Source organism: Argiope bruennichi, chromosome 4 (genome assembly GCF_947563725.1).
Source record: "Argiope bruennichi chromosome 4, qqArgBrue1.1, whole genome shotgun sequence".
In the NCBI taxonomy this organism is placed as follows: domain Eukaryota; kingdom Metazoa; phylum Arthropoda; class Arachnida; order Araneae; family Araneidae; genus Argiope; species Argiope bruennichi.
This window is the reverse complement of record NC_079154.1, coordinates 84,835,963-84,848,613: the sequence shown is the minus strand read 5'-3', so window position 1 is coordinate 84,848,613 and position 12,651 is coordinate 84,835,963. Positions and strand designations below refer to the sequence as shown.

At 26.6% G+C, this 12,651-nt stretch overlaps 1 protein-coding gene across 1 annotated transcript; it reads left to right on the top strand.

The window, feature by feature from the left end:
* The first annotated feature begins 4,636 nt into the window (after positions 1–4,636).
* Positions 4,637–11,885, top strand: LOC129966772 (cell death-inducing p53-target protein 1-like). Its single transcript, XM_056081333.1, has 3 exons — positions 4,637–4,811; positions 9,530–9,710; positions 11,371–11,885. Exons 1-3 carry the CDS (start codon positions 4,739–4,741, stop codon positions 11,474–11,476), a joined length of 360 nt encoding a protein of 119 aa, XP_055937308.1. The 5' UTR covers positions 4,637–4,738; the 3' UTR covers positions 11,477–11,885.
* Positions 11,886–12,651: the final 766 nt, after the last annotated feature.

Here is a 12,651-nt window from a genome sequence, read left to right as displayed (position 1 = left end):
ATTAAATTAGAAAAATAATTTTACCAAAGTAAAATTGGCATTAAAAAGATGTATTTTTTGAATTGTAAGATGGAATATGAATTTGACAACGCTCTCTACGATCATCGGTGCTGACGTTGCAGCGATGTTTTCTGGTGTCCATTTTAGTTTTTCCTGAATATCTTTAATTAAAAGAAATGCATAGTTCAAACATCATTAGTTATTTTTTATTAATTTTTCACAGTTTCCAACTATTCTCGGACTCCTTATATTTTTGAGATTTCCACCTACTAAATCTCGTTTGGGACCCCATGTTGTATGGTGATTATCCTCTTGATGCCTACTATTACCCCTCTGAATTCGTCAGCATCACCCCGTATATATAATGTTATATAAATGATACGCAAAAAATGTATTAGAATCGTTTGAAATTTCATAACTAATTGAAAATAAAATAATTAGTATAAATTAACGAATATTAACTTTTATAGAGATGATTCTAAAATTAATAAAGAATGCTATTCTATTCTGGATGAATCTTGTAACAGAAATAAAGACTCTGCTACAAAAAGTTTCAGTTTATATGAAAATTAATAATCTATATGACAAATAAAATAATAATTACAGTGAATCTTTCTAGGGTTTTATTCTTGTTTTGTTTCACCCGATTCCACAGATACTAACTTGAATAAAAAATGGGATTCATTGAATTTGTGTGTCAAAAAATATACAGCGAAAAATATCCTTCATTTATTATTTCAATAAATCTTTTGCAAAAAAATAAATTTAACTTTTCAACGCATATGAGTTTTCAGAACTCAACACACAATATACTGCTTTTCCATTTTTGCTCTTAAGATAATAAGAGTTTCTGGTGCATTACTTAAAATTGATAACTATGATGAGATGTATTTCCTTTAACTTTCTATTCTTCTTTCAGTAAATAAGAAAAAAAAATATACACAATAGCATAAAAGTACATTGAACGATATCTGTGCTGTGTATCATATACTTTGAATGCTATGCAATATCGTGAAGATAACATAGCGATTTTGCAGAATATCTTGTATTATTTGAGCTCCATTAATTTTAAAAGTTACAACTATATTTAGAGCATCGCAAATAACATAATTAAAAGTTTTTCAAATAAATTTTTGGAGTAGAGTGGAAGAAAGAGATGCGTACTGACATGAGTATCGTCCCAGTCATCCGACTTCTAAAATGGAAGCTTTAATATAACAGATTTCAGTGTAGCTTTTAGTGAAATTCTTTTTTCATTACATTATTGTTCAATAGATGGCGGTAATGTCAAATGCATTAAAGAACTTACACCATTAAATAGCAAATGAAAGATAATTCCATTTTTTCTTCAAATAATTGTATTCTTTTCAAAACCGAAATTCCTGTTCAAAAAACTTTACACTTAGTAAAAATTTATAAAGAGCAGAATATTTACTAGAGATGAAATGAAATACTTCTACATCTGTTCTTTTTACATTAAATTATCAAAATTAATTTCGCTAAAGAATCTATCTATATCGTTTTGATATAAATTATATAATTTATCTTAAAAATTTCTTTAAAAAAAAATCATTTAGAGTGATATAAATTTGGCCCTTAGATAAAAAAAAATTGTTACCTAAAGTTACGGAAGCAAGTTATTGCAACGAAATATTTATTTTTATAACAAATTATTTATAAGCAGATTAATAAATAAATAATTTATAACAATTTTATGATTAATTTATAGCAATCTCAAGCTCCCTAGTGCCATTTTGAAAAATTCATTCATTTTTTCCTCCCGTTAAAAGAAGACATGTCGTCTCCTAATTTGTAAAAACTAAAAGAAATCTTAATTTAAAGTTATAAAAAGATATAAAATATAATAAAGTTAATTCTAAAATAATCAAATTTTAGTATATTATATGTGTCGCGATTGTATAAAATAACTTCTAATCTATAACAACTGTCCATCAACTTTGAATGCTATAAAGGAACGTTTACTTTTTTTTTCTTTCACAGTATTTTTAATGAGAAAAACTTTTTGTTCATACAAATATCACTTTATTAAAATTTTTTAAACGATTTAATTTCTATTTTCTTTCTTTAAATAAAACGAAAACCTATATTCAAATGAATTTAATTTGAGGTCATAATACAGCGTCCTCGTTGAATCAAAAGCAGATGCAAGCATTGACATCATTGGCCGTTGCTCTAATTGCCACTTTCTATGCCTGCTGTCAAAATAAAATAAATAATTATTTTCTGAAAGAAATCCTAAAATTTGGTGCCCATACCGAGATTTTAAGCCTAATTAAAATATTATTTTAAAAAATCTGTCAGGTTTTTCTTAAAACATTTTGTAAAATGCAAAGTTTTTTTTTTTTTTTTTTTGCCTTAATATGTTAAAGAAAGAAGCTCGAATTATAATAGTTTCAAAATTATAATGAAAATAAAAATATGTAATTACAAAGCAGAGAAAAATTATAAACATTTATCACATGATTAAAGGTATCAGTTTGTAGCTGGTGCGAGAAAACATATCGTTATGCAATACTAGTCAAATGAAATGAAAAATCGCTTCTTTCAATTACTTAACCTGTTATGGATATTTTTTAAAAAATGTATGAAATAAAACTAAATGAAAATTGAAACCTACTTTGGAATAACATTAATTAAAATATAAAGAAAAACAATTTTTTTTTTACTTCTTTTTATCTTAATTTTTGCAATTCTTAGAATGAATACAATAGTTACAAAAATATTTATAAAATAATAAATTTAAATTTAAAAAAAAAACTTAAAGCAGAATTTGGCATTAAAATAAGTCAGCAAAGTAACATGAGAAGGCAAATTTTGTATTTTGAGACGTTTTCTCTATTTCATTATTGTCATTACATTAAAATATTAGAATTCATAAAATATATCTTTAAAAATTTATTAAAATGAAGAGAAAAAAATATTACATAATTAAATAGATTTCTTTTAAAATGTTATTTCTTAAAAATTTCAAAATAATATAAAACTTAATTTTCAGATATTTCTGAAGTTTTAAGATATAAAATTCCCAATATTCTTCATTAATGTCTGAATAATTAGTAAAAGATTGAAGACTTTCTCAAGGTGAGAAAGTCCTCAGGCCGGATTCTTATTTTATTTGGTTTAATCTTTGTTCTATTTTTTCCCCTTTAACTTGGCATTTATTACTAATTAGTCCATATATATATATATATACGTGTTACAGAAATCACTTCATTGAAGGGGGTTTGTATGCACTAATTATGTGCTTTTTAAAAAACCTGTATTTGTACAAAATACCAAACCAAACTTAGCAGTCAAATTATTAAATTCAAATTAAAATATCATATCATTCGATCGCATATCTTGCTAATATTAAAATCAAGATAAAGAAATGGTTTTCTTTGACCATTAACTCCGAAATAAGATTTTCGATTACGCATTTATTTAGTAGAATTCATTTGTTTTATTTTTTGTTTATTTTTCACTGATGTTAAATTGTAGCCGTATATATAAAAAAATCTAAAATACAGAAATTAACCACTAAAAATGAATGAATGAATAAAAATGAATTGGATACAGATTTATTGTTTAACAGCCTAAAAATTTAATAATCTACGCAAATAATCTGGTTGCTAAAGGCGACAAATTTGGAAAAACTGTTGAAATTTAGAGAATATCTATGTAAGAATAGAATTGACATATTTATCAATAGTATTATTTTGAATTTTAAGCGGTGTTAACAAACTTTTTGCGAAATAATAGTATACTCCGAAATTAATAAAAAGGTATAAGCATTTGGATTCATTAATGAAATCAATTTAATTAATTTAAAAAAAAAATCAATTAAAATTCCGAAAAAATCTTTTCTTCGTAAGTACCTAATACCCATGAAGTAAGTTCATATATAATTTCCTTGAATTAGATCCCACGGTCTGATCTGAAAAAAGTTATATCGATGCAATAGTATTTTGATTTTTTTTTTCCTAATCACTAACACATATCATTTTATCAGGATTGCACGAATTAAAGCTAAAAATATTTCCTTAACGAAAATAAAAAATAGGCACGCAATGGTTAGTTATTTAATTTAATGATCTGATTACAATTTATTTAAATTCGGAAATAATATTTAAATTTCATTTTAATTTCGTTATTTCAATTCCATAATTTTTAAAAATAACACCATTAATATTTAAACTTTTTAACATGACATTATCTACTCTTTATTTTATTTTTCTTTAATTTTTTAGTCTGATAAAACTTTGCTATTGAGATTAACAAATCATATTAACGTGTTAGCTTCTCATCATCTCCGCCTAAATCATCCGCAAAAAGTAATAATGCACGAAAACTGTCATGTACCGGAAAATGATCACATCATTCACGAACATTTTCTGCGAAATTACGACAAATTCAATTGACCTTATTAATTTCTACCAACAATCTACGCGTGCGCTAAATGCAGTTCAATTTCTGCGAAATCGTCATTCAACGCATCTTCCCAATAATTTCCCCTAAAATGATTGATTGTTCTTTCTAAGCCTCTGTTTACTACATAAACTGTTCTTTAATATCCGAAAACTCTTAAATACGCACGAATGTATTGTAAGCTCGGACGTAAACAACAAAATGAGACTGCTTTGTGGAGCTGCCGCCACACGGTCTTGGTTACCATAGCAACAGGGAGGCTCCCATTTTCTTTTTTCAAAAAAAAGGGAACGCTCGTCCGCTCTTAACTATGGTCGTCCCACGCTGTTACCAAGATATATCTTTGAGACAAACGAGAAACCAAATGGATTCTGCAATACAAAGTAAGAAATTTCTGCACTTTTATTTACCTATTATCTCATGTTAATGTTTCGTTGTTGGCGACCGTTTGGCGCATGCCTGCCAACATCGGACTGTCGCAGTTCTGTCAATACATACCTTTTAATGGATACATCGTGTTTGGATTATTATCTTTGCACGGAAGTATGTTGTTTCTGTTCGATTTGAATTTGTCGTGCAAGCATCCCAGTTGTTGAAATTCAATGGGTGGTGATAGTTAAATTCAGTATTCTTTAAAGTTAGAATAAAAACCATTGCTGAAAAAAAAATCAATAAATATGTTTCCAACGCTAGCAGTTAGATTCTAAAGGGGTAAACATTTCAAAAACAGTAAAGTAGAATCACTATCCTTATGGAAAGCAAAATACATTTAGTATTCGACCACGTAATTTAACTAATGGCATTAGCAAATATTTTAATATGGTGAAAAATAAACTTTGACTGTTTAGAGCAGTTTATCTATATATCTCAGATATTTTCTAAAAGTTAGTTTTGTTTCGTTTCATTGCTTTGCAATCATATGAAGATATTAGAATTTGTTAACATTGGAACCTACAATAAAGTTTAAAACACAATATTCAAAGAAAGATTTGTTTAAATATATTGAAAAAAATCCTTTACAAACGTATATAAAATCAGTTTGATTTGTTTAATTGCTTACAAATGAACATTCTGTTAAGTTTCTTTCATAACTTTGTTTGCAATAATTATTAACAAAAAAAGTTTACTCCTTAATATTTATTTTTATGCGGTGCATTTTGAAGACAGAAGTGTCGATTGCACGTTCTAAAATATTGTATTAAATATTAGTGAAATCCAAGTAGATTTCTACAAAATAAAAGATGTGCCCATTTTGTAATTTCTATTCTTGTTGGGATTTAAATGCAGCAAAATAAAGCTTATTTACAATTAAAACCAAATCAATATTATATATACAGCTAAATTTTTAAATCAAGGTAATTAATAAGACAGTCACTAGGAATTTTTAAATAATTTACTCAATTTTAAAAGGCTTTTTTTTCTGTGGAACTTAGCAATATCTCCCTAAAATAGAGACAATTTTATTTTTCCCGAAACAAACTTTCTTTAGGACTTTTTCTCTATCTTAACAAAAGTTCTGGCAACTTCTTTAAAAACAACTACACATTTTTTTCATACATTCAAAAATTACATTTAATTTCATAGGCATTTGCCATTTTCTATATTCGCAAAAACATTGGTAATAATGTTATTTCGAATTCATTCAACATAATTTGCAACTGTAGTAGCTAGTACTCACATAATTCAATAATGTAACCTGGAAAGAAGAAACCACAGAATGTAAGATATGAGATTTTTGGAGTCGCTTAAGAATCATCAAATCCAGTTCTTCATAATGTATTAAACCTCTTCTTTCTTTTAACTATTTATAATGGGTAGACTTAGCATTTAATTTAATAGTAAGCGTGGAAAAGCGAAAGTGAGAAAATAAAAGTTTAGCTTTTTCTAAACTTCTTATTAACATCGACTAGTGCAATTAATATTTTTAAAGTTATATCATTTCAAAATCCAATGATTACTTTGAAATTACTCTGTGCTTTTTAAGAAATTATCTAAAAGAAAATAATAAAATAAATTTGATTATTTTATAAATATAATTATACTCTCAAGATGAGTGTTTCATCAATATAATAAAGTAATAATACCACTAGACTTTTGATATTTATTCTTAATAATTTCTTAGACATCATATGATTTTACTGCCGTAAACTAAATAACTAGAGGAGAAAAACTGAAGTTGATATAGAAAAAAATTGGAAAAGTAATTTTTTATTCAAAATTAATTTAATTAAAAAAATCAAACTCACTTCTGTTATTATAAAACCAGATACTTGGTAACAAATTTTACAACAAAATAAAACATTAGAACTGCAACATAGGTCAAACAAAATTGTTTTCAAAGATTGATTCGATTTTCTTAGCTCCTATTTTAAATAATTAGAAAAATATTAATTTCATTAACTAGTTTGTTTTCTTGGGTTTATATATTCAGCAAACACAAGAAAAAAAATATCCAAATTGTATATTTTTGATTAAAACTTGCATGGTAGTTTTCAAACGATTTGCAAAAAGATGGGAAGTTAAGCATTTTAAACAATCATTACCTTTCATCAAGTATTACCTTTCTCCAACGGCACATAAGATGCATTGAGAGATATTAACATGTTATTTCCAAATCTTCAATCTAAAGGATTCAATGGTAAGTTATATTTCATACTAGGGAACAAATACATGGAATGATATCAAATTTCATAAGGAAAATGTAGAAGCTATGGGAAAAGAAAACTAATGCATAGAATGAAATCAAATTTCTTAGGCAAAGCGTAGACGATATGGGAAAAAGAAACTAATGCGAGTAATGAAATTGAATTTCATATGTAGATTGCAAAAGGTATGGGTAGGAAAAAACTAATGCACAAAATGGAACCAAATTCTATATGCGGATTATAGAAGAAACTAAATTAAGAAACTTACGCATGGAATGAAATCAAATTTCATACGCAGATTACATAAGGTATGGGAAAAGAAACTAATGCACAAAATTGAACTAAATTTTATATGAGAATTGTAGAAAGAGCTAAAAGAGGAAATTAATGGATAAAATGAAATCAAATTTCTTATGAAAAATATAGAAAGTATTTGGAGAGAGAACTAATGTACGAAATGAAACCAAATTTCATATGCAATGAGTAGAATTCATGGGGAGAGAAAACTAAGCTATAGAATGAAAGTAAACTACATATGCAAATATTAGAATGCATGGAGAGAGAAACCTAAAGCACGAAATGAAACCAAATTTCGTATGCAGATTGCAAAAGGCATAAGGGGATCAATTTCAAGAATAAAATATTAAAATAAGTTGATGCAATATTGTTAACACGGATAGATTATGCGAATTTTGCAAGTGGGTCAGGGGAATCTATTACTGAATAATAAAAGATAATTTTTAAGAGATTTTATTCTCTATGTTATTCGTTTCTGTAAGTGCACACTTTTATCACTTGAACGAACAATGAAACTTTGCATAATCCAATTGTTTGCGTAACCATTATGAACTTCCTGGTTCCGACAGCACCAAACTTATTTATCGGTGACTTTTGCTGTTAAAACATTTAGAGGAAATCATTTCCTACGCCTCTCAAAATCTGCACATAAAGTTTAGCTTCATCGATACTAAAACATTTAAAAGAATACATCTCTATGATTTCTACCTTTTACATATTAAATTATAGCTTCATTCTATTTGTGGGTTTTAGCCGTAAATATTCCGAACGGGAAAAATTATTTCACAATTTCATTCTATATTTCGTCAGTTATCTAATGATGTTTAGATTAAATTATTATTAATTCAAAATTTCAGAAATATTTATAAAACCTTAGAGAACTGGAAACATTGTTTCAATAAAACTCAACTCTGCTCATAGCAAAATCAACTAAATCTTCTGTTTTCAATTAATTATAGTTTTCATTGCTTTCACACATTTAATCCTTTTACTGATTCATAAATGTGGATCTGTGATAGATGATAATAGCAAATAGTTAGCGTAAGAATTAATATATAGATGTGACAAATCAAAGCGGAGTGCATAGAAGGATTATAGCTATAATTTAATTAATGGCTGATAAATTATTACACATTTTTAAGAACGCAAAAAAATCTATGGAATAAAACTCATTGTCGCAAAACTTGCTGAAAAGTTAAAATATGATACACGTTGTTTTAGCTTAAAATTAAATTATCTTTAAATATATCAGTTATACTTTTAAGAAAGTGTGAAACTTTCAAAATTGCAAGTAATAACCGAAAATAGGATATCTATTTTAACATTTTTCTCCAAAATTCATGCCAATATTTGGATAAAATAATATTAAATGTTGTTAAATAAAATGATTTCCTAATGGTTTCACACGAATAAATGCTAAAGGTAGGTGTAAAATTCTACTATAAATTTCTTTTTAAAAGGGTTTTGTTTTGCGAATTTACTGCACAGGTTACAAATTCTCCATAGACTTTCATTGGAAAAAAGGATGAAATTTGTAAATAAGAGGAATTTTATTACATAATTTATTTTAGTCCTTTAAGGCTTCAATTCCATTAAAAAATTAAATTGAATTTTAGCATAGGAAAAATGTAAAATTTAACAAAAACGGAATAGACATTATTAAAAATGTTTTCTAAAATTTTTTTTCAAAATATACAACTGTATAATATCCATATTTGCTGAACTTGCAATTTATTGATAATAATATAATTATGAATGAAAAAATACAATCAAATTTTTTAGTGCAGTCCAATTTTAAAATATTATAAATAAACAGTTGAAAAATAATTATAGTTTTTAAAAAAATTAATAATGATTTATATTACTGAATATGTAAACGATATTTTATAATTCTGCATCCATATTTAATAAATTAATTTCATAAAATACTATATACTTCTTATGAGTCATAGGCAAGGTTTATAAATCGTAAATTATGATATTTTTCATTGATTTCTCTATATTATGAACTTAAAATTGTCGTGGTTTTTAGAATAACATTTTTGCTATGAAACTCATCATATATAGCAACAGATTTTTGTCTTTTGTTAATTTTCAATTTATTTTATTAAAATTACATCTGTGGATATAAAACTGGTTATATCTTAAATATTCTACAGAAAAGACTGTTGACAAAGGAGTAACATTTCTATTGCATACCTCTTATGTTGAGAAGGTGAGCTTTGGCCGTGAACCCGCCGCCTTAGTATGCAAAAATTGCGGGCAATTCATCGTCACAGAAATTTCACGACACAATGGTGTTTGTTCGTTTTTTACAGTCCTTGTTACACTCTTCCTTTGGTAAGTATTATATTTATAATTGTTTTTCCTCAATTGTTCACAGTAAATTACAGCATTGGAATTTCTTTATTTGTTTTACTGCATGCATTTCTGATTTTTTTCGTATTAAGATGAAAATTTTCGCCTTTGTTCTGAATGTAAAAAGAGAATAACAATCTGGTCCTGGCATTGCCCTAATTCAACACAAATTTACGAATTCCGTTCTAAACTAGCCCTCGTGATGTTTGTCGTAAGACTTGTGACGCCAAAAATGTTTCAGCTCAGATTAAATACAAAACATCAGATATCAGAATACAAAACATTCGCTATTTCGATTAATAAATTTTTGCCTAATTTTGCCCTAATTCAACATAAATTTAAGAATTCCGTTCTAAACTAGCCCTCGTGATGCTTGTCGTAAGACTTGTGACGCCAAAAGACGAAAGAGTTTGACGCCAAAAACGTTTCCGATCAGATTAAATACAAAACATCAGATATCAGAATACAAAACATTCGCTATTTCGATTAATAAATTTGTATTCTTGATGAGGGTTTTTTTTAAAAATCTGATAAAGGTTTCTATCGATCCATATTAAATAGAATGCATCAGACAATCTGAATGAAACATTTTATACTATACTTTTATTCCCTTTTTATCCATAATTTTTACAGCAAATTATTTGAATGTTTTTATTTGATTAAATCTTTTGAGATGCCTTATTTCCAAAGCGTTCATCAAAAAATGAAAGGAACTATAGTCAGTCACAACTTGTATTAACAATAAGGATAAATCATAACGAACCATTTTGAACAACAATACAAAATTCTTAATAAGATAATAATTTACTTAAATTATTTGATAAGTAAGCACAAAAGTAAGCTTTGCGTAACTTTAAACGATATGCTGTAAAATTAAACGCTTTATTAAAATTAAAATCAAAAACAGTTCAATTTTCTTATATACTTATAAGTTTTCATTTGTCGACTATTTGTTCTTATATAGTCAACTATCTATTTACTATTAGCTATAATATTTTCTTTTACGTAACCTGTTCTTGGCAATTGTATTCTCATATAAGGTGATGTAACACTTGCATCTTTTATTTATCTCAGTTACAGTTAAAAATGTACGTGATTTTCTTATCCTTGTTACCAAATGTATCTGAATAAATAAATTAAGTTTATACTCTTTTGAATTTGTTTTATTATTATAAATTTGTTTGGAAACAAATTAATTGTCTTGGTCAAAGATATATTATCAAAATGGTGGTGAAATTTTATAATAAAGCGTGGTAGTGTAATCCTAAAATCACCAAGTAAGTCTGCAATAATCAGGATATACCTTTAACTTTCTTGTTTTTGTGGATCTAAATCATGAACTAGTGCAAGGAATTATTATAAATATTATACTTGTTCTTGATATGATATGCATAAGTCTCTAATTATTCAATTTCCAAACAAATTTATCACAATCTTGGCTAAGCATATAGGGTCAAGATGGTGGAGAAATTTTATAATAAATCATGGTGGTGTGAACCTAAGAACACCAAATATGTCTGTTATAATCAGGAAATACCTGTAATTTCCTTGCTTTTGTTTATCTAAATCACGAATTAATGCATAGAATTATTGTAAATATTGCACTTCTTCTTGATATGATGTACATAATGTTTGTTTTTAGTACGCCTTGCGCTTGGCTTCCGCTGATAGTACCTACATGCAAAGATACACTTCATACCTGTCCAAACTGTGGTGCAATAATTGGAATCCATAGATACTTCAAATGAAACTTGGAGATCGGCAACAAAAGCCGATTCACATTTCCAACCTTTCTCTAAAAGTGCTGCTATGTGTGACAACAACTATGCATACGTCAATTTGCCTTTGAGCAGTGTTTACTCGAAGTTTTCCTGTACGTCATTGTATATTTGTATTTTATTTACCCTTTTACGCTTATGAACACGTCCTGCACTTTACGATGGAATATTTTGGTATATCGAAACACTTATTCAAATGCAAAACAAAGTATGACTTGTACAAACAGTAGAAATGTTTTCGGAAACGTTAGTTTATATTTTATGACTGTGTGTCTGTTATGAATCAGAATATTTTATGTGTTGTTTATTTATGATATTTACAACTTTAAACTTTTTCTCTATGAAAATTCATATTCTATTTCAGTATTGCATTAATATCTTTGATAACAGGATATGTTATCAAATAATATTTCTTATTTTCAGAAGTTTAATTCATTTTTGTAGCTAGCAGTGTTGTTATTTTTGAATGCTTATACATATCTTTAATTCAAAAGAAATTATTTTTTTAAAATGCATACTTTTTTATCATTTTTTAAATATATTTGTCAATGAATCGGAAACCACAACAAATAAAACTTATATTTATTAATTCTATTTAGAAGGTTTTTTTTTTTCTTTCTGTTAAAGAATTTTCTTCCCTCTTAATTGTATTCTGTTATGTTCAAAAGAAATTTTCTTCCCTCTTCAATGTATTCTTCTATGTTCAAAGGATATTTTCTTCTGTCTTCAATGTATTTTGTTATGTTCAAAGGAGATTTTCTTCCCTCTTCAATGTATTCTGTCATGTTCAAAGGAAATTTTCTTCCCTCTTCAGTGTATTCTGTTATATTCAAATGAAATTTTCTTCATTTATTGCATTTGTTAAAATTCACCTTTCAATGCATTTACACCCCTTTTTTACGAAATTGATTGACTTCAACAAGTACAATTCTATTTTAATGTCAAAATGTATAAATATTTCTATTACTCATAGTTATTATTAGGTTAGAATAAGTATTCCATCTATTCTATTCTTTGTTCAATATTTTTTTAAGAAAATATTAATTAAAAATAGAATTATTTGAAGGTGAACTGACATTAAAGAAAATATATTTTAATAATGCAATATATTCAAACTTTGTCTTCTGCAAACACTTACAGACATA